General features: G+C 51.7%; 2 protein-coding genes across 6 annotated transcripts in view; one reads left to right on the forward strand and one right to left on the reverse strand.

Annotated features, from left to right (window-relative positions):
• LOC140404443 (solute carrier family 25 member 44-like) overlaps positions 1–23,322 on the reverse strand; it is a 63,959-nt gene extending 40,637 nt beyond the window's left edge. For 2 of the 5 annotated variants that reach the window (XM_072492987.1, XM_072492988.1), the window contains exons 1-3: positions 23,176–23,322; positions 12,121–12,780; positions 5,639–5,766 (exon numbers count right to left, since the gene is read on the reverse strand). In XM_072492987.1, the coding sequence (XP_072349088.1) occupies positions 5,639–5,766; positions 12,121–12,742 (750 nt within the window). In that variant the 5' untranslated portion in view covers positions 12,743–12,780; positions 23,176–23,322. Of the gene's footprint in view, positions 1–1,053; positions 1,420–5,638; positions 5,767–12,120; positions 12,781–22,014; positions 22,114–23,175 lie in introns of those variants that run through there. The other 3 variants (XM_072492986.1, XM_072492983.1, XM_072492984.1) reach the window with 3 other exon arrangements.
• ireb2 (iron-responsive element binding protein 2) overlaps positions 23,320–26,362 on the forward strand; it is a 74,719-nt gene continuing 71,676 nt past the window's right edge. Inside the window, exon 1 of the mRNA XM_072492982.1 lies at positions 23,320–23,447. Coding sequence (XP_072349083.1) covers positions 23,426–23,447 — 22 coding nt within the window. The 5' untranslated portion in view covers positions 23,320–23,425. The remainder of the gene's footprint in view (positions 23,448–26,362) is intronic.

Raw genomic sequence — 26,362 nt, forward strand, 5'->3', positions numbered from 1 at the left:
TTTCAAATTAATAAATTTAGAGTACCCAATTCATTTTTTTCCAATTAAGGGGCAATTTAGTGTGGCCAATCCACCTAGTCTGCACATCTTTTGGGTTGTGGGGGTGAGACCCACGCAAACACGAGAAAAATGTGCAAACTCCACACGGACAGTGACCCAGGGCCGTGATCGAACCTGGGACCTCGGCGCCGTGAGGCAGCCGTGCTAACCAGTGCGCCACTGTGCTGCCCCTGAGAAATATTGAAGTTGACATTTTTTTGATTTGCAGGCGTCAGAAGAGTTACTTTCTCACAAGTACCTTACTAACCGCAGATAAATACAAATTAATTTCCGTTGAATGCACGGAATCTATTGTGACTTTCTTAAAAATAAAACTGATCCGATCGGTCTGAGTAATACTGTGGGCACTGAAGCACCAGTTTCGGCAGTCTTGAACAAAGAAATGAGATGGAGTTTGAGGAGCTTGCACAAACAAACTCTCTCGATCTGTAATAATGTTGGGAACGATTCAATTTGTTCCCATCTTACAGTGTGAATGCAGCTTTAAGCTATTTACGCTGATATACTCTGGGGCTTGCAAGGAGAGGAAATTTCAGTGGGGCAAATGTGCTCGCATACTGTGCCGAGAAATCGTCTAAACTCACAACCCATCTTTACCGTCCCCAGTGAAACTGCAACTTTCTGTAATAAAGCTAAAAATCCTCTCCAACACATCCGAAGTTTTGAGAGCCAAAATCTATCAATGAATTTCTGGGATGTTTCCACAATTCAAGTGTGAGAATTTCACACATTCACCATGGGCTGCACTAACCATACTGTTCATAATAATTTGATTCCCAGCTCTGGCCTGCGTTAATGACCCGGTTTATAGAATATCAGAGACTGTGGGTGGGATTCGCCAGTCCCGCCCCAAGTCAATGGACCATTTTGGCGGTGTGTCAAATTTTCCATCCTGCCCGTGACGATTCCCATGGTGGGCGGGGCCAGGAATTTGAGTATTCAACTAGAATGCGGTAATACTGTACAACGGAAAATGAGGTGGGGGGGGGGGGGGGGTGCGGGGGAGTGTTCATTTCTAGAATAAAGATCCTTTGCCTTAGTGTAGCAACCACATCACCACTGGAATTTAACATTTCAGACCGTGACGGTGTGTATAAGGTGACCAATAGTTTACAATTTGCATTAATAGCTGCCACTTCCTTCTATTAGATCCAGGCTCACATGCAACTACCAGTGTCTAGATTCCACTAGCTCTTGCCTCAGGCTCATTTTCTTCAGCGTTTCATAGCCAACCACCAATAAGAGAGTTGTTGGAGCCGCAGATAAGATGCGAGCTGACAATCCCTTGGTCAGGCCCAACAGACCCTCTTCTTTCAGAAGCTGCTCAAAAGTCAGAATTATCGAGGACTTCCCTCCCACCTGAAACAGAAGAGGGGGAATGGAAAACAAGCAAGTTACTGCAGTCGGGAAAGACCAGTATATTTGCAAGAGGTGGCTTTGTCCTGACCTTGTTCCCCCCTCATTGGAATATCTCCTTCCAGCCCACAAGCTCATTTATTCATTAAAGTATAGCTTTGGATAACTTAAAACAAATTCTTTCCAAAGTTTGCCCTTACTAGTAACCTGGTGACACTTGCACTAGTCGATAGGTCAACTAAGGTTAGATATTGAGCATCCATTTAAGTTACTTGTCTGTCACTTGGTTCTCAATGTTACTCACTCCACCAGTTACGGAGCCCTTATTTAAAACAATGGGAAAAACATCCCAATATTTAAATGGCATCTTTCCCAATTAACCTCTTCTCCATTCTGAGACTAGAGCTTGGAGATCATCCTGGTTACTCTTTGACAGCCTGCATTTCCCTCCGTAATTCTGGTGACACAAACTACATGTAATATTTTCAGTGTGATCTGGACAATATGTTATTTTTAAATTATTTCTCGGGGAAATGGGCATCGCTGACAAGCCCGTTTATCGCCCATCCCTGGTTGACCTTGAGACACCTTCTTGAACCACTGCAGCTTGTGTGGTGTCTGTACACCCACAGTGCGGCTGGGGAAGGAGTTCATGGTTTGGGCTCAGCGACAATGAAGGAACGGCGACGTATGTCTGAGTCAGGATGGTGCGTGCCTTGAAGATGATGGTGTTCCACTCTTTCTGCTGCCCTTGTCCTTCCAGGAAGCTGTGGGAAATTCTGTCAAAGAATCCTTAAATGGTTCCTGCAGTACAACTTGCAGCCACAGAGTGACAGAGTTAGAGGGAATGGATGGTCAAGGTTGGTGAATGGGCTGTATTAACTCCTATCAATCAATCTTCTGTGTGTTTTAAGAATTGCACAATGGAAAATGCCTTGGCACAACCAAACTAGCACGTCCTCTTGTCTTCACAGTTTGTACTGTTAAGTAATGGGTTAAGAGGCATTGCAATTAGTTGACTCATTTATGTTAAGTATCCATTAATTGACACTGATATGTAAAGAGGCTTCAGGTGGCCTCTGTCAGGTGGTGTCGTTAAGAGTTTTGTGCAGAGGCTGTGGAAGTGAAATAAATGGTGTTTGGTGAAAAGGAACAAGAACTTTAGACTCTTCATTTCACAGCAACTAAAACGTCTAACATGTACTCAATTGCAAACTGTCTATGTGCTCACGTTTAAAGTCATTTGACAAATCCACCACCTAAGCACCAAAGTTTACTGAATCTTAATAATAATCACTTATTGTCACAAGTAGGCTTCAATGAAGTTACTGTGAAAAGCCCCCAGTCGCCACATTCCGGCGCTTGTTCGGGGAGGCCGGTACGGGAATTGAACCCGCACTGCTGGCCTTGTTCTGCGTTACAAGCCAAATCTTCCTGAATAACAATTGCCAATGACCCCACTGGCTTTCCCCCACAATTCTGTCTCATTCATAAGAATGAGAATTCTCCTGAAGCTGTTAACAACATTACCAAGGGAAAGCAAAGAGTGATTAGCGGTCCCAATGGCAATTCAATGAACACCTCACACTGCAAGGTTACACAAGTATGCTGTGTTTATAATCACGCAGTCTCTCTGTGAAGGTATTTTTAAAACAGATAATATTTCAGGGGATATGCATCTACACTCACCAACCTGATGGATATGGCCCATGCCCTTCCTTTTGTTATCTGACATGTTCTGAAGTTAATAAGATATAGGAGCAGAATTAGGCGAATTAGGAGTTTGCTCTGCCATTCTATCATAGCTGATATGTTCCTCTTCTGCTACCTACAATGTAGGGTACCAACAATGTACCAACAAAACAGCAGGGGCTGTTTAGCACAGGGCTAAATCGCTGGCTTTGAAAGCAGACCAAGGCAGGCCAGCAGTAAGGTTCAATTCCCGTACCAGCCTCCCCGAACAGGCGCCGGAATGTGGCGACGAGGGGCTTTTCAAGTAACTTCATTTGAAGCCTACTTGTGACAATAAGCGATTTTCATTTCATTTCATGTTACAGGCCAAGAGCTAGATTGATCAGCCAGAGCATCTCCTCCCTAGAATACATGACCAAGGAGCAGGAATAAGCAATTTAGCTTCCGAGCCTAAACACCTTCAATGTGATCATGACTGATCCCATCCTGGCCTCAACTCCACAGCCTTTCCCGTTCTCCATGACCCTTCAACCCATTACCAATTAAACATCTGTCTACCTCCTCCTTAAATTTACTCACTATCCCAGCATCCACCACACTCTGGGGTAGCGAATTCCACAGATAGTGGTGCTTAGTGCATTATACAGCAATGAATAGCAGTGGCTCCAGACTACCCCATCCACAGGACCATTCTTCACGCAACAACCTGAGCAATCAGCGGCAGCAGGTTATACAACTGTGGCGGCCGTTTCAGTCAAATATGATTCTGAACAGCATGTCCAAAGGGAGGAGATCAGCAGTAAGTACTTGAAGTGGCAGTTCTGGTCTGACATTGGTGGTGTCAATAATCCAGGGCAAAGCAGCCCATCAACCAACTTAAGCCTTCACTCTCTCCACCAGCAGCGTGGCAATAGTGGCTACCAAATGTATGATGCACTGCAGCAACCCGCCAAGGTTCCTTCGGCAACACCTCACAAATCCCCAAGCTCTACATAGAACAGTACAGCACAGTACAGGCCCTTCAGCCCACGATGTTGTGCCGACCATTTATCCTAATCTGAGATCAATCTAACCTCCACCCCTTGAATTTACTGTTGTCCATGTGCCTGTCTAAGAGTCGCTTAAATGTCCCTAATGACTCTGACTCCAGCACCTCCACTAGCAGTGCATTCCACACACCCACCACTCTCTGTGTAAAGAACCAACCTCTGACATCTCCCCATTACCTTCCTCAAATCACCTTAAAATTATGTCCCCTTGTGACAGCCATTTCCGCCCTGGGGAAAATTCTCTGGCTATCCACACTATCCATGCCTCTCACCTTGTACACCACTACCAAGTCACCTCTGCCTTCTTGGCTCCAGTGAGAAAAGCCCTAGGTCCCTCAACCTTTCTTCATAAGACATGCCCTCCAGTCCAGGCAGCATCCTGGTAAATCTCCTCTGTACCCGCTCCAAAGCATCCACATCCTTCCTATAATAAGGCGACAATATTCCAAGTGTGGTCTAACTAGAGTTTTATAAAGCTGCATCAAAACCTTGTGGCTCTTAAACTCAATCCCCCTGTTAATGAAAGCCAACATACCATACGCCTTCTTAACAATCCTATCAACCTGGGTGGAACTTTGAGGGATCTATGTACGTGGACCCCAAGATCCTTCTGTTCCTCCACACTTCCAAGAATCCTGCCTTTAACCCCGTATTCAGCATTCAACTTCGACCTTCCAAAATGAATCACTTCACATTTATCAAGGTTAAACTCCATCTGCCACTTCTCAGCCCAGCTCTGCAGCCTGTCAATGTCCTGCTGTAACCTGCAACAACTCTCAACACTATCTACAACTCCCCCAACCTTCATGTCATCGGCAAACATTCTAACCCATCCTTCCACTTCCTCATCCAAGTCATTTATAAAAACCACAAAGAGCAGAGGTCTCGTAACAGATCCTTGCGGGACACCACTGGTCACCGACCTCCAGGCGGAACACTTTCCATCCACTACCACTCGCTGTCTTCTTTCAGCCAGCCAATTCTGTATCCAGACAGCCAAATTTCCCTGCATCCCATGCCCCTAACTTTCTGAATGAGCCTACCATGGGGAACCTTATCAAATGCCTTACTGAAATCCATATACACCACATCCACTGTCCGACCTTCATCAATGTGTCTCGTCACATCCTCAAAGAATTCAATGAGGTTTGTGAGGCAAGACCTGTCCCTCACAAAGCCATGCTGACTATCTTTAATCAAGCTATGTTTTTCTAAATAATCCTAAATCCTATCTCTCCAGAAGGACAAGGGCAAGTAGTGGGAACAGCACTACCTACAAGTTTGCCCTGCAGTCACGCACTATCTCCCCTAGGACTTTAACCACCGTTCCTTCATCATTGCTGGGTCAAAATCCTTCAGCCCCCACTTTCGCCAAACTGACTGCAGCACATCTCGTGGGTAACTAGCTATATATATATGCTGGCCTTACGAGTGACGCAAATAGGCAGAAAATGACATTTTAAAAACCAAATTATCCTCACCTGAACTCGAGCTCTAACCACATCCATCGGGTTGGTGAGTGTAGATGCAGTGATCGCTGCCATTGGTCCTGCAATTCCTTGTAGGAGCAGATGAGGGCACTCACTGGGAGCTACTTTTGACAGCTGCTCTGTAATTCAGACACAGGAGAAGGAATCAATGGCTAGAGGCACACAATCAGAAGATTATTCACTCCGTCACCATGCACTAATACCACAAGCATATGATAGGTATAGGCAAAATACAATAAAAAGTTTTAATATAAGACTCCTGTCACAGTTAAATGTTAATTTCAGACCCTTTCTGACTTATTATGTACTTCAGTATTTCCCCCTCGCAAAGAAAACCCTTTTTGTTTAAATGTCATATCTGGAACAAAGAACAAAGAAATGTACAGCACAGGAACAGGCCCTTCGGCCCTCCAAGCCCGTGCCGACCATGCTGCCCGACTAAACTACAATCTTCTACACTTCCTGGGTCCGTATCCCTCTATTCCCATCCTATTCATGTATTTGTCAAGATGCCCCTTAAATGTCACTATTGTCCCTGCTTCCACCACCTCCTCCGGTAGCGAGTTCCAGGCACCCACTACCCTCTGCGTAAAAAACTTGCCTCCTACATCTACTCTAAACATTGCCCCTCTCACCTTAAACCTATGCCCTAGTAATTGATCCCTCTACCCTGGGGAAAAGCCTCTGACTATCCACTCTGTCTATGCCCCTCATAATTTTGTAGATCTCTATCAGGTCTCCCCTCAACCTCCTTTGTTCCAGTGAGAAGAAACCGAGTTTATTCAACCGCTCCTCATAGCTAATGCCCTCCATACCAGGCAACATTCTGGTAAATCTCTTCTGCACCCTCTCTAAAGCCTCCACATCCTTCTGGTAGTGTGGTGACCAGAATTGAGCACTATACTCCAAGTGTGGCCTAACTAAGGTTCTATACAGCTGCAGCATGACTTGCCAATTCTTATACTCAATGCCCCGGCCAATGAAGGCAAGCATGCCGCATGCCTTCTTGACTACCTTCTCCACCTGTGTTGCCCCTTTCAATGACCTGTGGGCCTGTACTCCTAGATCTCTTTGACTTTCAATACTCTTGAGGGTTCTACCATTCACTGTATATTCCCTACCTGCATTAGACCTTCCAAAATGCATTACCTCACATTTGTCCGGATTAAACTCCATCTGCCATCTCTCCGCCCAAGTCTCCAAACAATCTAAATCCTGCTGTATCCTCTGACAGTCCTCATCGCTAGCCGCAATTCCACTAACCTTTGTGTCGTCTGCAAACTTACTAACCAGACCAGTTACATTTTCCTCCAAATCATTTATATATACTACAAAGAGCAAAGGTCCCAGCACTGATCCCTGTGGAACACCACTGGTCACAGCCCTCCAATTAGAAAAGCATCCTTCCATTGCTACTCTCTGCCTTCTATGACCTAGCCAGTTCTGTATCCACCTTGCCAGCTCACCCCTGATCCCGTGTGACTTCACCTTTTGTACTAGTCTACCATGAGGGACCTTGTCAAAGGCCTTACTGAAGTCCATATAGACAACATCCACTGCCCTACATGCATCAATCATCTTAGTGACCTCCTCGAAAAACTCTATCAAGTTAGTGAGACACGACCTCCCCTTCACAAAACCATGCTGCCTCTCACTAATACGTCCATTTGCTTCCAAATGGGAGTAGATCCTGTCTCGAAGAATTCTCTCCAGTAATTTCCCTACCACTGAAGTAAGGCTCACCGGCCTTTAGTTCCCTGGATTATCCTTGCTACCCTTCTTAAACAGAGGAACAACATTGGCTATTCTCCGACCCTCCGGGACATCCCCTGAAGACAGTGAGGATCCTCTCCAGCCTCCTTCAGTATTCTGGGGTAGATCCCACCAGGCCCTGGGGACTTATCTACCTTAATATTTTTTTAAGACACCCAACACCTCGTCTTTTTGGATCTCAATGTGACCCAGGCTATCTACACACCCTTCTCCAGACTCAGCATCTACCAATTTCTTCTCTTTGGTGAATACTGATGCAAAGTATTCATTTAGTACCTCGCCCATTTCCTCTGGCTCCACACATAGATTCCATTGCCTATCCTTCAGTGGGCCAACCCTTTCCCTGGCTACCCTCTTGCTTTTTATGTACGTGTAAAAAGCCTTGGGATTTTCCTTAACCCTATTTGCCAATGACTTTTCGTGACCCCTTCTAGCCCTCCGGACTCCTTGCTTAAGTTCCTTCCTACTTTCCTTATATTCCACGCAGGCTTCGTCTGTTCCCAGCCTTTTAGCCCTGACAAATGCCTCCTTTTTCTTTTTGACGAGGCCTACAATATCTCTCGTTATCCAAGGTTCCCGAAAATTGCTGTATTTATCCTTCTTCCTCACGGGAACATGCCGGTCCTGAATTCCTTTCAACTGACACTTGATAGCCTCCCACATGTCAGATGTTGATTTGCCCTCAAACATCCGCCCCCAATCTATGTTCTTCAGTTCCCGCCTAATATTGTTATAATTAGCCTTCCCCCAATTTAGCACATTCATCCTAGGACCACTCTTATCCTTGTCCACCAGTACTTTAAAACTTACTGAATTGTGGTCACTGTTACTGAAATGCTCCCCTCCTGAAACATCTACCACCTGGCCGGGCTCATTCCCCAATACCAGGTCCAGTACCGCCCCTTCCCTAGTTGGACTGTCTACATATTGTTTTAAGAAGCCCTCCTGGATGCTCCTTACAAACTCCGCCCCGTCTAAGCCCCTGGCACTAAGTGAGTCCCAGTCAATATTGGGGAAGTTGAAGTCTCCCATCACCACAACCCTGTTGTTTTTACTCTTTTCCAAAATCTGTCTACCTATCTGCTCCTCTATCTCCCACTGGCTGTTGGGAGGCCTGTAGTAAACCCCCAACATTGTGACTGCACCCTTCTTATTCCTGATCTCTACCCATATAGCCTCACTGCCCTCTGAGGTGTCCTCCCGCAGTATAGCTGTGATATTCTCCCGAACCAGTAGCGCAACTCCGCCTCCCCTTTTACATCCCCCTCTATCCCACCTGAAACATCTAAATCCTGGAACGTTTAGCTGCCAATCCTGCCCTTCCCTCAACCAGGTCTCTGTAATGGCAACAACATCATAGTTCCAAGTACTAATCCAAGCTCTAAGTTCATCTGCCTTACCCGTAATACTTCTTGCATTAAAACATATGCACTTCAGGCCACCAGACCCGCTGTGTTCAGCAACTTCTCCCTGTCTGCTCTGCCTCAGAGCCCCACTGTCCCTATTCCCTAGTTCTCCCTCAATGCTCTCACCTTCTGACCTATTGCTCCCGTGCCCACCCCCCTGCCATACTAGTTTAAACTCTCCGGTTTAGATGCAACCCGTCCTTCTTATATAGGTCACACCTGCCCCGGAAGAGCTCCCAGTGGTCCAGATAACGGAAACCCTCCCTCCTACACCAGCTGTTTAGCCACGTGTTTAGCTGCTCTATCTTCCTATTTCTAGCCTCACTGGCACGTGGCACAGGGAGTAATCCAGAGATTACAACGCTAGAGGTCCTGTCTTTTAACTTTCTGCCTAGCTCCCTGAACTCCTGCTGCAGGACCTCATGCCCCTTCCTGCCTATGTCGTTAGTACCAATATGTACAACGACCTCTGCCTGTTTGCCCTCCCCCTTCAGGATGCCCTCTACCCGTTCGGAGACATCCTGGACCCTGGCACCAGGGAGGCAACATAGCATCCTGGAGTCTCTTTCACGTCCACAGAAGCGCCTATCTGTGCCCCTGACTATGGAGTCCCCTATTACTATTGCTCTTCTGCGCTTTGACCCTCCCTTCTGAACATCAGAGCCAGCCGTGGTGCCACTGCTCTGGCTGCTGCTGTTTTCCCCTGATAGGCTATCCCCCCCGACAGTATCTGGAGTTGCTCATTATTTTGTAGTCTTGTAATTGTTCTGAATCTACTATATTAATAATCCACATCATGAATAAATATTAGAAGTGAGAATCATCAGAACAGAAACGTATATGGGGATTCTCCACGAAAAAATTGGGAGGGAAAAATGAATCAAGGAAAGATGAAGTAACAAAATGACGGAAAGAACAAGGGCAGAAAAGTGCGATGTTTTTAAGGAACGGTGGTGGAAACATGCAAACTGAACTCTGACTAAATCCCGACTAAACCAGAACAGATTACGGAGCGAGAACAGGAACAGGACAACGTTCAAGGGATTTAGTCAGCAGAAGTTTGGAGAAAATTTCAAATACCTGAGAGTCAAGGAATAAATAGAATGTGAGGAGAAAGAAGAGAATTCAGGCAAACCATTGGTATTTGGAAGGTTACAGTGCTGTGCAGCAAGTTACTAGAGAAAAATATTTCAGCACTGTCTCAATGTGAGTGTGGCAATTGGATGCCTCCTAGTCATTGATCTCTCTGCTGATGAAAATAGGCCCTTCCTAACTGCTCTAGCTGTGGCCCAGCTAATATTTTAAACAGTTCTACCATAACCTCCCTGTGTACCCCAGGTGACTGTCTGTGTGGAGTGTGCACGTTCTCCCAGTGTCTGCATGGGTTTCTTCCGCGTGCTCCGATTTCCTCCCACAGGTTAGGTGGATTGGCCATGCTAGAAATTGCCCCATAGTGTTCAAAGATGGGCAGGTTAGGTGGGCTTATAGGGTTACATGGATAGGGCGGGGGAGTGCACCTGAGTGGGGTACACTTTCAGAAGGTCGGTGCAGACCTGTTGCGCCGAATGGCCTCCTTCTACACTGTAGGAATTTTATAATTACCTTGCGGCCAGCAATTAACCATTACTGCAACAATGCCATTTAACTGATATCACAGCAGCGTTGCTGCTTAACCGTTACTACGTGTTATGGGTCCGGGTTTACAGAACCCCAAAGCGTTTCATGGAGTTCAACCGACCCACAACTTTTAATAGATTGTGGTGTGGGAAGCACACGGCGTGCTCTCCAGGTGTGATACAGCAGAGATAGACAACTGGTTTTTAAAACAAAACAATGTTTATTCTATGAACTCAAGTTAACCTTTTAAAAACAAACATTGAATATCTTAACTCCCATTACTTCAAAGATAACCCCAAAAGACTACAACACTAAATAATCCTTCAAACTGTTCCTTTAAACATCCAAAAGACTTCAAACCTTCAAAAATAAGAACATATCAGGTTACATTCAATATATTTATAGTCTTTGGATTGTAGAAATCAACAGACCAGCTCTGTGTATCTTCCTGCAGCTCTCAGCAAAACACACAGGCACTCCCAGCTGCCTTCTCAAACTGAAACTCAAAAAAGCAGAAGTGAGCTCAGCTCCCCCCACCCTATGACATCACTTCAGTAATATGATCAGCTCCATTTCTTAAAGGTACATTGCTTAAACATCCATTTCTTAAAGGTACTCTCACATGACATACGGCACTGGCGTGTAACTGTAGTTGTGGGGCTTGCATATAATTGTTGGCATGTACAATTAGGGTGGCACATAGTCATAGAATTCGACATAGAATATACAGTGCAGAAGGAGGCCATTTGGCCCACCGAGTCTGCACCAGAAAGACCAACCCACCTCAGCCCACTCCTCCACCCTAGCCCCACAATCCAGTAACCTCACCTAACCTTTTTTTTGAACACTGTGGGCAATTTAGCATGGCCAAACCACCTGCACATCTTTGGACTGTGGGAGGAAACCGGAGCACCCGGAGGAAACTCACGCAGACACGGGGGAGAACGTGCAGACACAGTGACCCAAGCCGGGAATCGAACCCGGGACCCTGGAGCTGTGAAGCAATTGTGCTGCCCCATGGACTGGCACATAACCATTACCGCAACACAGGTACATGCCAGTATTTATCGTTACTGCAAATTTGAAATTTAACTATTTCAATGCCTGTGTTGTGTTAATGGTTATCATGGTGCTGTCACATAATCGGTACCATGCACTAGCATGTAACTGCTACAATTAATTGGTGCTGTTACACTTTTTATACAGGAGACATGTCCTATTTTGATCAATATTATATATTGTAGTGTGGTTACTGAATGGCTGTAAACATGGAATGGCTAAACAGTACTTTTAGTATAAATCAAGCCTGGATGAAGCTCAAAATGTGGCAACCTTGAGACTAAAATATCCCAATTAGGTATAATTGGTGAACAGCAGGAGTGATTTTCAATTTGGATTGGATTTGTTTACTGTCACTTGTACAGTGAAAAGTATTTCTCTGCGAGCAGCTCAATCAGATCATTTAGTACATGAAAAGAAAATACATAATAGGGCAACACAAGATACACAATGTTATTTTACCAAATTCATTCTGACCAAGAATAACACCAAGTTACACGATATACAAGTGGTTAAAAAAAATCTTGTTCCAAATTATTTGTGACGAGTACATTTATTATAAGGTGTTATGAGTAGCTACTGAGATCATGATAGGGAGGGAACTATACCCTTACGTACCTGCGTAGAAGTGATAAAAAGGCCACCACACTGCACTGTTAGGAATGTACGTCATCAAGGAGGCTAAATATCCTCTGTAAAACCCTCTTGGGCCGTCAATCCTGATAATCTGATTGATAACCGCCTGGGTTTGTCCGAATACTCGTCTGTATTTTACATCAGATGGTGGCAGCCTGAACCTGCCAAGGTTCCCTGCATGGCCCGCCAGCATCAAGTGCTGAGATATGATATCAATGGGCACGATGATGCTCTGTGCCACAAGCGATGCTGCGCCTCCTGCAACAAGCGACTTTATGGCATTATTATTGCTGTATTTGGACAAGTGCACCCGTACCAGCTCGTAAGTAGTAATGTACCCTTGGCCAGAGACTAGGGTCAATGCGTTTAATGGAAATCCTCTGTAAAGTCCTCGGACACCCTCGGTTCGTAGGATTTTAAGGAAAGCGTCAAAAGTGCCGTGGTAATGACTCTTCCCTTTCTGTATCTGAAGTCTTGTCCGGATCAATGCGGCTGGATATACCGTAAACCGCAGTGACAGAGCCATAACAACACCAATGCAGTAGAATTTTTTCTTGTCCAGGTCGTTCCATTCTATTATCTGGATGTTTCGCTTCTCTTGCATCTTTTTTGGTCACCGTTGCTTCTGATGTCCTCGGTAATCTGCAAAGATTCAGGAAGGGTGCTCAGTTTCAGATTTTTCTTTTTTAATTTTTAAAAATAAATTTAGAGTACCTAATTATTTCTTTTTCCAAATAGGGGCAATTTAGCGTGGCCAATCCAACTAACCTGCACATCTTTGGGTTGTGGGGCGAGACCCACGCAGACACAGGGAGAATGTGCAAGCTCCACATGGACAGTGACCCAGGGCCGGGATTTGAACCCCGGTCCTCAGTGCCACAGTCCCAGTGCTAACCACTGTGCCGCATGACGCCCCTTTGTCCACTTTACAAGTCACTTTCTTCCCAGAATGTACATAAAATGACTGCCCTCTCCAGCCATGAACTCTCCTATCAATGCATATAATTTGAACAACCCCAAAATTAACCTAAAATAGTACATTATCTCACATGATGAGAAAGAAAAGACATGGCTTGTTTCTACAGACCTCCCCAGCGCTAACATTCTCTCCCTTGACTGAATGTAGCTCGAGGCCAGTGATTTGTGTCTGGGCAAATTCCATTGGAGGTTTATCTTACAAGTGGTCAATCTAAAGGTGGTGACTTGAGATTAAAAAGTGAAAGTAGCCTATTCAACTGCGGTAGGCATCATAACCAAGACCAGTCTTGTCAAAATTCAGGGGTTTTCCAACACAGCGATTGTAGCAAACCTCTCTTATCTTTTTCCTCACTAACTCAGGAGATGATTGTAGCCTTTAGGTCATACATAAATCATCCACAGTTGTCAGTGAATAGACCAGGAAGATTTGTTTGCTTACCACTGCAGTAGCACCCCAACCTCTGTCCTAATACTCCCACCTGATGCTAAGACAATGAGACAGTAGATTCAATAGCACCTGAAAATGGGTGCAGGGATTGTGTTCTGTGATTGACCCACATCTGTTTATTGCGATGCAGATAGCACCCCAACTTCCTGCAATATCATAATTGGCTAGTACCACCTAAAGCTAGCCTGCACTGCTTACAGTTCGCCTATATTCCTTAAAGGGGGGCAGGCAGTCATCCCGGAAGTGACTCTGATCTGGGAAACATTAAAGAACAGGACAACATGGGAGAGTGGGTTCCAGGTACTGAATGGTCGAGGATGTGGAAAGGAAGGGAGCCAAGAGGCCCTCCAGGTATAGAAGGCTGTGGGAGAAGTTAGCCATAGAGGGAAGTGTCAAGAGTCTAGCCCCGAAGACCTGAATGCAGAGTTGCAAGAAGTTCATCACACAGTGGTCAAGGCCAGTGAATGCAATATCCTACAAACTGCGCCACTAGTCTCAGACACTGCTCAATGCACCTTACTCCCAACTCCTTGTTCACCTGCAGACAATCTCGGTCAATCTGCATTCATATCTGACATTCACATGTTCCACCACACCCTCACACACAGCACTCCTGCCAGTCTCGCACCCACATTTCACAACTTGCACACGCTGCCACAACAGCGCATTACCCCAAACAGATTGCATAATGATCACAGACGCACCTTCCTCTTTCTTGCAGGGCAAGGTGGCACTGAAGAGGCAACAGGAGCTACCTGGAGAGGACAGGGTGGTCCAAACTCCCACTGAGGCAGCAATGGTGGCCATTATTGAGATGGCCATTGCAGATGCTTTGGCTAGCAGTGGGGGGGCTGAAGCTAAAGGTGATCGTAGCGTCACACCTAATCTTCCTTCTATCGTTCCACCACATCCCACATACTCTTCTTAGTAACAAGCTGTGTAAGAATGTGCCACTTACCTTACCACCACCCAACACTGAAAGCTTACTCTTGTCCAGTACGATGAACATATGAAATAGAGCAGGAGTAGGCCACTCAGGCCATTCATTAAGATCATGGCTGATCTGTTTATGTTTCAAATTTCATATTCCCCATTACCCCCCGAAAACCTTTGCTTCACTTACCTAACAAGAATCTATCTTCTTCCCCCTTAAAAATATTCAATCACCCCGCCTTCTGAGGCAAAGAGTTCCAAAGTCACACTACCCTCTGGGAGAGAGAGCTTCCCCCTCATTTGTGCCCTGGTTCTGGATCCACCACCACCCTTACATCCACCTACACTCCCCTCCATCCCAGCTTGTTTCTCCTCTCTCCCCATGTGGGCAGCATGGTAGTATAGTGGTTAGCACAATTGCTTCACAGCTCCAGGGTCCCATGTTCGAGTCCTGGCTTGGGTCACTGCCTGTACAGAGTCTGCACGTTCTCCCCTTGTCTGCGTGGGTTTCCTCCAGGTGCCCGGGTTTCTTACCACAGTCCAAAGATGTGCAGGTTAGGTGGATTAGCCATGCTAAATTGCCCTTGTGTGTCCAAAATTGCCCTTAGTGTTGGGTGGGGTTACTGGGTTATGGGGACAGGGTGGAGGTGTGGGCTTGGGTAGGGTGCTCTTTCCAAGAGCCGGTGCAGACTCGATGGGCCGAATGGCCTCCTTCTGCACTGTAAATTCTATGATTCCCGTTCCGACCCAGACCCCCTCCCTCCCACCTCCTGTCCCATCCTAACCTCTCCCTCGGCCCTTACCCTTCCGCCCCGCACCCAAACCCACCCCACCTCCCTGCCCCCATCTCAAACCTCCCTCCCCCCTCATCATTTCCCCCTCCCTCCTACACTACCCCCAACTCTTCATTCCATCCCTTCCCTCCCTCACCCACCCTCCCACTAACACCCTCTCTGTCCCCTTCCCCGTGTGCCCCATCTGTTAAATTTTTTTATTTGTTCATGGAATAAGAACAAGAACAAAGAAATGTAAAGCAGACTTCCGGGTGCGGCGATGACCAGCTGAGTCGCACGTTTCGGCAGCTCCCTGTGAAACGGACTTTTGGGCTCTTGATAGGAGCCCCAACGGCAATTTTGACGGCTAAAAACACTGTGCGGTAAACCAGAAGGGAATCCCCCCTGGATACGGATGGAAAAAGGAGAGAGTGGCCAGATTGCAGTGGATCCTTTAGAACAGCGGCAAGGAAGGCAAGCAAAAACCAAGATGGCGTCGGAAGGTGGCAGTTTAACATGGGGCCCTGAACAACAAGAGTTCTTGAAATGCTGTGTGGAAGAGATCAAAAAGGAAATGAAGAAAGAGCTGTTGGCCCCGATACTACAGGCGATCGAAGGGCTAAAGGAGGAACAAAAGACCCAGGAGCGGGAGCTTCGGGTCGTGAAGGCAAAGGCAGCCGAGAATGAGGACGATATACAGGGCCTGGTGGTGAAGACGGAGACGCAGGAGGCACATCAGAAACGATGTGTGGAAAGGTTGGAGGCACTGGAAAACAACGCAAGGAGGAACAACCTGAGGATTCTTGGTCTTCCTGAAGGTGTGGAGGGAGCGGACGTCGGGGCATATGTGAGCACGATGCTGCACTCGTTAATGGGAGCGGAGGCCCCGGCGGGTCCGTTGGAGGTGGAGGGAGCATACCGAGTTATGGCGCGAGGACCGCGAGCAGGAGAAATTCCCAGAGCCATAGTGGTGAGATTCCTCCGTTTTAAGGATAGAGAAATGGTCCTTAGATGGCAAAGAAAACTCGGAGCAGTAAATGGGAGAACGCGGTGATCCGCGTTTATCAAGACTGGAGTGCGGAGGTGGCGAGAAGGAGGGCGAGCTTTAATCGGGCCAAGGCGGTGCTTCATAAAAAGAAGATAAAATTTGGAATGCTGCAACCGGCAAGACTGTGGGTCACATATCGAGGGAGGCACCACTACTTTGAGACGGCGGATGAAGCGTGGACTTTTATTGTGGAAGAAAAACTGGAATGAGCGGGTTATTAAAAAGAACGTTCGAACAAAGTGGTGGGGCGAATGTGGGGGGCAAAGAGGGGTTTTATGTACTAATCCTGCGATGTGGTAACTTTTCTCTCTCCCACAGGTGGTGATGGGGGGAGGGGAGGTGGAGGAGATGGGGCGTTGGCCATTGGGGGCGGGGCCAAGGGAGAAGTGCGGGCTTGGTTCCCGCGCTATGATAATCATGGCGGGAATAGAGAAGCAGGAAGGAGGGGGCGTCACACGGTGTGAGCCGAGGTCACGGGGGGAAGCCGAGGTCAGCCAGAGTTTGCTGACTTCTGGGAGCAACATGGGGGGAGTAATTACGCTAGCGGGGGATCTAGCGGGGGGGGGGTGGGAATTACTGGGTTGCTGCTGCTGGGGAGAGGGGGGAGCTGGTATGGGAGAGGATGGGCGGGGGGGCACCGCCTGGGGGAGATACAGCTGCGTGGGAACTGGGTGAGGAGCTGGAAAAAGGTGATGGCTAATCGACAAGGGGGGGGGGGGTAGGAAGCCCCCCAACTCGGCTGATCACGTGGAACGTGAGAGGGCTGAACGGGCCGATAAAGAGGGCACGGGTACTCGCACACCTTAAGAAACTTAAGGCAGATGTGGTTATGTTACAGGAAACGCACCTGAAACTGATAGACCAGGTTAGGCTATGCAAAGGATGGGTGGGGCAGGTGTTCCATTCGGGGCTAGATGCGAAAAACAGGGGGGTGGCTATATTAGTGGGGAAGCGGGTAATGTTCGAGGCAAAGACTATAGTGGCGGATAACGGGGGCAGATACGTGATGGTGAGTGGCAAACTACAGGGGGAGACGGTGGTTTTGGTAAACATATATGCCCCGAACTGGGATGATGCCAATTTTATGAGGCGGATGCTAGGACGCATTCCGGACCTAGAGATGGGAAAGCTGATAATGGGGGGAGATTTTAATACGGTGTTGGAACCAGGGCTGGATAGGTCGAAGTCCAGGACTGGAAGGAGGCCGGCAGCAGCCAAGGTGCTTAAAGATTTTATGGAGCAGATGGGAGGTGTAGACCCGTGGAGATTTAGCAGACCTAGGAGTAAGGAGTTCTCGTTTTTCTCCTATGTCCATAAAGTCTACTCGCGAATAGACTTTTTTGTGCTGGGTAGGGCATTGATCCCGAAGGTGAGGGGAACGGAGTATACGGCTATAGCCATTTCGGATCACGCTCCACACTGGGTGGACTTGGAGATAGGGGAGGAAACAGGAGGGCTCCCACCCTGGAGAATGGACATGGGACTAATGGCAGATGAGGGGGTGTGTCTAAGGGTGAGGGGGTGCATTGAAATGTACTTGGAACTCAATGATAATGGGGAGGTCCAGGTGGGAGTGGTCTGGGAGGCGTTGAAGGCGGTGGTTAGAGGGGAGCTGATATCAATAAGGGCACATAAAGGGAAGCAGGAGAGTAAGGAACGGGAGCGGTTGCTGCAAGAACTTTTGAGGGTGGACAGACAATATGCGGAAGCACCGGAGGAGGGACTGTACAGGGAAAGGCAAAGGCTACATGTAGAATTTGACTTGCTGACTACAGGCACTACAGAGGCACAATGGAGGAAGGCACAGGGTGTACAGTACGAATATGGGGAGAAGGCGAGCAGGTTGCTGGCACACCAATTGAGGAAAAGGGGAGCAGCGAGGGAAATAGGGGGAGTGAGGGATGAGGAAGGAGAGATGGAGCGGAGAGAGTGAATGGAGTGTTCAAGACATTTTATAAAAAATTATATGAAGCTCAACCCCCGGATGGGAGGGAGAGAATGATGGGCTTCTTGGATCGGCTGGAATTTCCCAAGGTGGAAGAGCAGGAAAGGATGGGACTGGGAGCACAGATCGAGGTAGAAGAAGTGGTGAAAGGAATTAGGAGCATGCAGGCGGGAAAGGCCCCGGGACCGGATGGATTCCCAGTCGAATTCTATAGAAAATATGTGGACTTGCTCGCCCCGGTACTGACGAGGACCTTTAATGAGGCAAAGGAAAGGGGACAACTGCCCCCGACTATGTCTGAAGCAACGATATCGCTTCTCTTAAAGAAGGAAAAGGACCCGCTACAATGCGGGTCCTATAGACCTATTTCCCTCCTAAATGTAGATGCCAAGGTCCTGGCCAAGGTAATGGCAATGAGAATAGAGGAATGTGTCCCGGGGGTGGTCCACGAGGACCAAACTGGGTTTGTGAAGGGGAGACAGCTGAACACGAATATACGGAGGTTGTTAGGGGTAATGATGATGGCCCCACCAGAGGGAGAAACGGAGATAGTAGTGGCGATGGATGCCGAGAAAGCATTTGATAGAGTGGAGTGGGATTATTTGTGGGAGGTGTTGAGGAGATTTGGTTTTGGAGAGGGGTATGTTAGATGGGTGCAGCTATTGTATAGGGCCCCAGTGGCGAGCGTGGTCACGAATGGACGGGGATCTGCATATTTTCGGCTCCATAGAGGGACAAGGCAGGGATGCCCTCTGTCCCCATTATTGTTTGCACTGGCGATTGAGCCCCTGGCGATAGCGTTGAGGGGTTCCAAGAAGTGGAGGGGAGTACTTAGGGGAGGAGAAGAGCACCGGGTATCTTTGTATGCGGACGATTTGCTACTATACGTGGCGGACCCGGCGCAGAGGATGCCAGAAATAATGCGGATACTTGGGGAGTTTGGGGATTTTTCAGGATATAAATTGAACATGGGGAAAAGTGAGTTGTTTGTGGTGCATCCAGGGGAGCAGAGTAGAGAAATAGAGGACCTACCGCTGAGGAAGGTAACAAGGGACTTTCGTTACCTGGGGATCCAGATAGCTAAGAATTGGGGCACATTGCATAGGTTAAATTTAACGCAGTTGGTGGAACAGATGGAGGAGGATTTCAAGAGATGGGATATGGTATCCCTGTCAATGGCAGGGAGGGTGCAGGCGGTTAAGATGGTGGTCCTCCCGAGATTCCTCTTTGTGTTTCAGTGCCTCCCGGTGGTGATCACGAAGGCTTTTTTTAAAAGGATTGAAAAGAGCATCATGGGTTTTGTGTGGGCCGGGAAGACCCCGAGAGTGAGGAAGGGATTCTTACAGCGTAGCAGGGATAGGGGGGGGCTGGCACTACCGAGCCTAAGTGAGTATTATTGGGCCGCTAATATTTCAATGGTGAGTAAGTGGATGGGAGAGGAGGAGGGAGCGGCGTGGAAGAGATTAGAGAGGGCGTCCTGTAGGGGGACTAGCCTACAGGCTATGGTGACAGCCCCATTGCCGTTCTCACCGAGGAACTACACCACAAGCCCGGTGGTGGTGGCTACACTGAAGATTTGGGGACAGTGGAGACGGCATAGGGGAAAGACTGGAGCCTTGGGGGGGTCCCCGATAAGAAACAACCATCGGTTTGCCCCGGGGGGAATGGATGGGGGATATGGAATGTGGCAAAGAGCAGGAATAACGCAACTGAAAGATCTGTTTGTGGATGGGAAGTTCGCGAGTTTGGGAGCGCTGACCGAGAAATATGGGTTGCCCCAAGGGAATGCATTCAGGTATATGCAACTGAGGGCTTTTGCGAGGCAACAGGTGAGGGAATTCCCGCAGCTCCCGACACAAGAGGTGCAGGACAGAGTGATCTCAAAGACATGGGTGGGGGATGGTAAGGTGTCAGATATATATAGGGAAATGAGGGACGAAGGGGAGACTATGGTAGATGAACTAAAAGGGAAATGGGAAGAAGAGCTGGGGGAGGAGATCGAGGAGGGGCTGTGGGCAGATGCCCTAAGCAGGGTAAACTCGTCGTCCTCGTGTGCCAGGCTAAGCCTGATTCAGTTTAAGGTATTACACAGGGCACATATGACTGGAGCACGGCTCAGTAAATTTTTTGGGGTGGAGGATAGGTGTGCGAGGTGCTCGAGAAGCCCAGCGAATCATACCCATATGTTTTGGTCATGCCCGGCACTACAGGGGTTTTGGATGGGGGTGACAAAGGTGCTTTCAAAAGTAGTAGGAGTCCGGGTCGAACCAAGCTGGGGGTTGGCTATATTTGGGGTTGCACAAGAGCCGGGAGTGCAGGAGGCGAGAGAGGCCGATGTTTTGGCCTTTGCGTCCCTAGTAGCCCGGCGCAGGATATTGCTAATGTGGAAAGAAGCCAAGCCCCCGGGGGTGGGGACCTGGATAAATGACATGGCGGGGTTTATAAAGCTAGAGCGGATTAAGTTCGTCCTAAGGGGGTCGGCTCAAGGGTTCACCAGGCGGTGGCAACCGTTCGTCGAATACCTCGCAGAAAGATAGACGGAATGGGAAAAAGAAGGCAGCAGCAGCAGCCCAGGATCGGGGGGGGGGGGGGGGGGGGGGGGGGGGGGGGGGAGAACCAGAAGGACTCTCAGGGTTGTTAATATATACTGTATAGTATGTATAGGTCGTTGCTACAGATAATTATATATTGGACTGTTAAATTATATTTTTGGAGAGTGTGTACTTGTGACAAGGCAGTTGCCAATTAGGGCTAGTTTTCATTTTTGTTATTTATTATTTATTCATTTTTTGTTTATAAAATAGGTCATTGTTATTTGTGTTGTTATAATATTGTGTAAAGGATGCACAATGTACTGTGTTGGTTGACCAAAAATTTTCAATAAAATATTTAATAAAAAGAAAAAAAAAGGAAATGTAAAGCACAGGAACAGGCCCTTTGGCCCTCCAAGCCCGTGCCGACCATGCTGCCCGACTAAACTACAATCTTCTACATTTCCTGGGTCCGTATCCCTCTATTCCCATCCTATTCATGTATTGTCAAGATGCCCCTTAAATATCACTATCGTCCCTGCTTCCACCACCTCCTCCGGCAGCGGGTTCCAGGCACCCACTACCCTCTGTGTAAAGAACGTGACTCGTACATCTACTCTAAACCTTGCCCCTCTCATCTTAAACCTATGCCCCCTAGTAATTGGCCCCTCTACCCTGGGGAAAAGCCTCTGACTATCCACTCTGTCTATGCACCTCATAATTTTGTAGACCTCTATCAGGTCGCCCCTCAACCTCCGCCGTTCCAGTGAGAACAAACCAAGTTTATTCAACCGTAATGCATTACCTCACATTTGTCCGGATTAAACTCCATCTGCCATCTCTCCGCCCAAGTCTCCAAACAATCTAAATCCTGCTGTATCCTCTGACAGTCCTCATCGCTAGCCGCAATTCCACTAACCTTTATGTCGTCTGCAAACTTACTAATCAGACCAGTTACATTTTCCTCCAAATCATTTATATATACTACAACCAGCAAAGGTCCAGCACTGATCCCTGCGGAACACCACTGGTCACAGCCCTCCAATTAGAAAAGCATCCTTCCATTGCTACTCTCTGCCTTCTATGACCTAGCCAGTGCTGAATCCATCTTGTCAGCTCACCCCTGATCCCGTGTGACTTCACCTTTTGTACTAGTCTACCATGAGGGACCTTGTCAAAAGCCTTACTGAAGTCCATATAGACAACATCCACTGCCTTACCTGCATCAATCATGTTTGGTCGTCACAGGCTGCGCCAGCATTTACTGCCCATCCCTAAATGCCCCTGATGAGGCAGTTAAGAGTCAACTACATTGCTGTGGATCTGGAGGAAACCGGAGCACCCGGAGGAAACCCACGCAGACACGGGGAGAAAATGCTGACTCCGCACAGTGACCTAGCAGGGAATTTAGATCCAAGAAGCATTACTCTGGTCTCTGGTTTACTAGTCCAGTGTCAATACCATTGCGTCAATGCCTCCCCCTTCCGAATCCCTCCCCAACCCCCCCCCTTTACCACCCCCCCACCCCATTCACTCACCCTCATAATCCCCAAACCCCATCATCCCCCACCACAATCCTACTCCCATCCCCACCTCACTACCTTCCCCATCCCATCATCCCCACTCCCATCCTGCTCCACCCAATCTCACTCCCCCACCAGCTCCCCCCACCCATCATCACCCAACCATCGGCCCCTCCAACCATTGCCCATCCCCTTGCCAATCCCTCTGAACTACGCCCGCCCCCAACCAACTACGCCCCTCAACCATCAGCCAACCCCTCCCAACCTTTGCCCAGCCCCTCACAGCCATCGCCCACCCCCTCGTCAATCTCTCTGAACCATCACCCCCCCCCAGACCATCGCCCAACACCCCTACTACACCCTTCAACCATCGCCCACCCCTCAACAATTTCTCACCCCTCCCCCACAACCCTCATCACCCCCCCACAACCCTACCCCACCCCCCCACAACCCAACCCCACAACCCTCCCCCACCCCACAACAACCCTACCCCACACCCCCACAACCCTACCCCACACCCCCACAACCCTATCCCACCCCCCACAACCCTACCCCACCTCCCACAACCCTACCCCACCACAACCGTACCCCCCCCACCCACAACCCTCCCCTCTGCTCCCCACAACCCTCCCCCTTCCCCTACCTTAACCTCCCCACACCCCCACCAACCAACTGCAACCTCCTCCACAATCCCCAACCACCCTCCCCATTGCAACCGCACTCCCAAACCACCATCCACCCTCTCCATCACCGCCCACCCCCGAACCCTCTCCCACCCACCCTCGCCCGACCACCCACCGTCACCACCAAAGACCCCAACCCATCACCCGCCATCCCTCTCCCACCCCTATCCCTCACCGTCAGTGGTCACCCTTCACGCCTGAAGGCGGCTCCTCCATCCCAAGAGCGGCTGCCGCATTCCGTTGCCAGGTGCAGGCGGCAGTGACGGGAAACCAGGAAGGCGCCCGAATCGCGGAGGAAACACAGGCCACACCGCCCGTTGCTAGCCGAGCTCGGAAGGGGCGCGCTGATTGGCTGCGGCAGGGCGGCCAATGGGGATGGGGCTTACTGCCGGGCTGCGGCTGTCGTGCCTCACCTGGAGCGAGCGATGGCGGCGGAGAGAACAGCAGGTAGGAGGGGGGAAAGAAGAGAGAGAACGGTGGGTGAGAAGGGGTGTGGGAAGAGGGGTGTGGGTAGAGGGGAGATAGAGGGGGGGGGGGGGGGAGATAGAGAGGGGGGGGGGAGAGAGATAGAGGGGGGGGGGAGAGAGATAGAGGGGGGGGGAGAGAGATAGAGGGGGGGGGGAGAGAGAGATAGAGGGGGGGGGAGAGAGATAGAGGGGGGGGGGAGAGAGATAGAGGGGGGGGGAGAGAGATAGAGGGGGGGGGGAGAGAGGATAGAGGGGGGGGGGGAGAGAGATAGAGAGGGGGGAGAGAGATAGAGAGGGGGGGGGGAGATAGAGAGGGGGGGGGAGATAGAGAGGGAGGGGGGGGGGGGGAGATAGAGAGGGGGGGGGGAGATAGAGAGGGGGGGGAGATAGAGGGGGGGGGGGAGATAGAGGGGGGGGAGATAAGGGGGGGGGGGGAGAGAGAGGGGGGGGGGAGATAGAGAGGGGGGGGGAGATAGAGGGGGGGGGGGAGATAGAGGGGGGGGAGATAAGGGGGGGGGGGGGGAGATAGAGGGGGGGGGGGAGATAGAGGGGGGGGGGGGGAGAGATAGAGGGGAGGGGGGGGGGGAGATAGAGGGGAGGGGGGGGAGAGATAGAGGGGAGGGGGGGGGGGAGATAGAGGGGAGGGGGGGGGGGGAGATAGAGGGGAGGGGGAGGGGGGGGGAGATAGAGGGGAGGGGGGGGGAGATAGAGGGGAGGGGGGGGGGGAGATAGAGGGGGAGGGGGGGGGGGGAGATAGAGGGGAGGGGGGGGGGGGAGATAGAGGGGAGGGGGGGGGGGAGATAGAGGGGAGGGGGGGGGGGGGAGATAGAGGGGAGGGGGGGGGGGGGGAGATAGAGGGGGAGGGGGGGGGGGGAGATAGAGGGGAGGGGGGGGAGATAGAGGGGAGGGGGGGGGGGGGGAGATAGAGGGGAGGGGGGGGGGGGGAGATAGAGGGGAGGGGGGGGGGGGGGAGATAGAGGGGAGGGGGGGGGGGGGAGAGGGGAGGGGGGGGGAGATAGAGGGGAGGGGGGGGGGGGGAGATAGAGGGGAGGGGGGGGGGGGAGATAGAGGGGAGGGGGGGGGGGGGAGATAGAGGGGAGGGGGGGGGGGGGGGAGATAGAGGGAGGGGGGGGGGAGATAGAGGAGGGGGGGGGGGGGAGATAGAGGGGAGGGGGGGGGGGGAGATAGAGAGGGGGGGGGGGAGATAGAGGGGAGGGGGGGGGGGGGGAGATAGAGGGGAGGGGGGGGGGGAGATAGAGGAGGGGGGGGGGAGATAGAGAGGGGGGGGGGAGAGGGAGGGGGGGGGAGATAGAGAGGGGGGGGGGGGAGAGGGAGGGGGGGGGGGGGAGATAGAGGGGAGGGGGGGGGGGAGATAGAGGGGAGGGGGGGGGGGGAGATGGGAGGGGGGGGGGAGGGAGGGGGGGGGGAGATAGAGGGGAGGGGGGGGGGGGAGATAGAGGGGAGGGGGGGGGGGGAGATAGAGGTGAGGGGAGGGGGGGAAGGGGGGGGGGAGAGTGGGGGGGGGGAGAGGGGAGGGGGGGGGAGATAGAGGGAGGGGGGGGGGGGAGGGGAGGAGGGGAGGGGGGGGGGGAGATAGAGGGGGGTGGGGGGGGGGAGAGTGGGGAGGGGGGGGGGTGGGGAGAGGGGGGGGGGGTGTGGGGAGGGGGGGGGGGGGAGGGGGGGGGGGGGGTGGGGAGGGGGGGGGGGGGTGGGGGAGGGGGGGGTGGGGAGGGGGGGGGTGGGGGGGGGGGGAGGGGGAGGGGGGGGTGGGGAGGGGGAGGGGGGGGGTGGGGAGGGGGGGGGGGGGTGGGGAGGGGGGGGGGGGGGGGGGGGGGTGGGGGAGGGGGGGGGGGGGGGGAGGGGAGGGGGGGGGGGGGTGGGGGAGGGGGGGTGGGGAGGGGAGGGGGGGGTGGGGAGGGGGGGGAGAGGGGGTGGGGGGGGAGGGGGGGTGGGGGGGTGGGGAGGGGAGGGGGGGGGGTGGGGAGGGGGGGTGGGGAGAGGGGAGGGGGGGGTGGGGAGGGGAGGGGGTGGGGAGGGGAGGGGGGGTGGGGAGGGGGGTGGGGGAGGGAGGGGGGGGGAGAGGGGAGGGGGGGGGGGTGAGGGGAGGGGAGGGGGGGTGGGGAGAGGGGGGAGGGGGGGTGGGGAGGGGAGGGGGGGTGGGGAGAGGGGAGGGGGAGGGGGGTGGGGAGAGGGGGTGGGGAGGGGAGAGGGGTGGGGAGGGGGGTGGGGGAGGGGAGGGGGGGTGGGGAGAGGGGGGGGAGGGGGGGTGGGGAGGGAGAGGGGGGTGGGGAGGGGGGGGAGGGGTGGGGTGGGGAGGGGAGGGGGGGTGGGGAGGGGGGTGGGGAGGGGAGGGGGTGGGGAGGGGGGAGGGGGTGGGGAGGGGAGGGTGGGAGGGGAGGGGGTGGGGAGGGGAGGGGGAGGGTGGGGGAGGGGGAGGGGGGTGGGGAGGGGAGGGAGGGGGTGGGAGGGGGGGGAGAGGGGAGGGGGGGGGGTGGGGAGGTGGGGTGGGGAGGGGGGGTGGGGAGGGGAGGGGGGTGGGGAGGGGAGGGGGTGGGGAGGGGAGGGGGTGGGGAGGGGAGGGGGGGGGAGGGGTGAGGGGGTGGGGAGGGGAGGGGGGGTGGGGAGGGGAGGGGGGGTGGGGAGAGGGGGGGAGGGGAGGGGGGTGGGGGAGGGGAGGAGGGGGTGGGGAGGGGGAGGGAGGGTGGGGAGGGGGGGGAGGTGGGGAGGGGGGAGGGGGTGGGAGGGGAGGGGGGGTGGGGAGGGGAGGGGGGTGGGGTGAGGGGGGAGGGGGAGGGGGGGTGGGGAGGAGGGGGGTGGGGAGGGGAGAGGGGAGGGGGTGGGAGGGGAGGGGGGGGTGGGGAGGGGGGGGTGAGGGGTGGGGGAGAGGGGGTGAGG

Source organism: Scyliorhinus torazame, chromosome 30 (genome assembly GCF_047496885.1).
Source record: "Scyliorhinus torazame isolate Kashiwa2021f chromosome 30, sScyTor2.1, whole genome shotgun sequence".
Classification (NCBI taxonomy): Eukaryota; Metazoa; Chordata; class Chondrichthyes; order Carcharhiniformes; family Scyliorhinidae; genus Scyliorhinus; species Scyliorhinus torazame.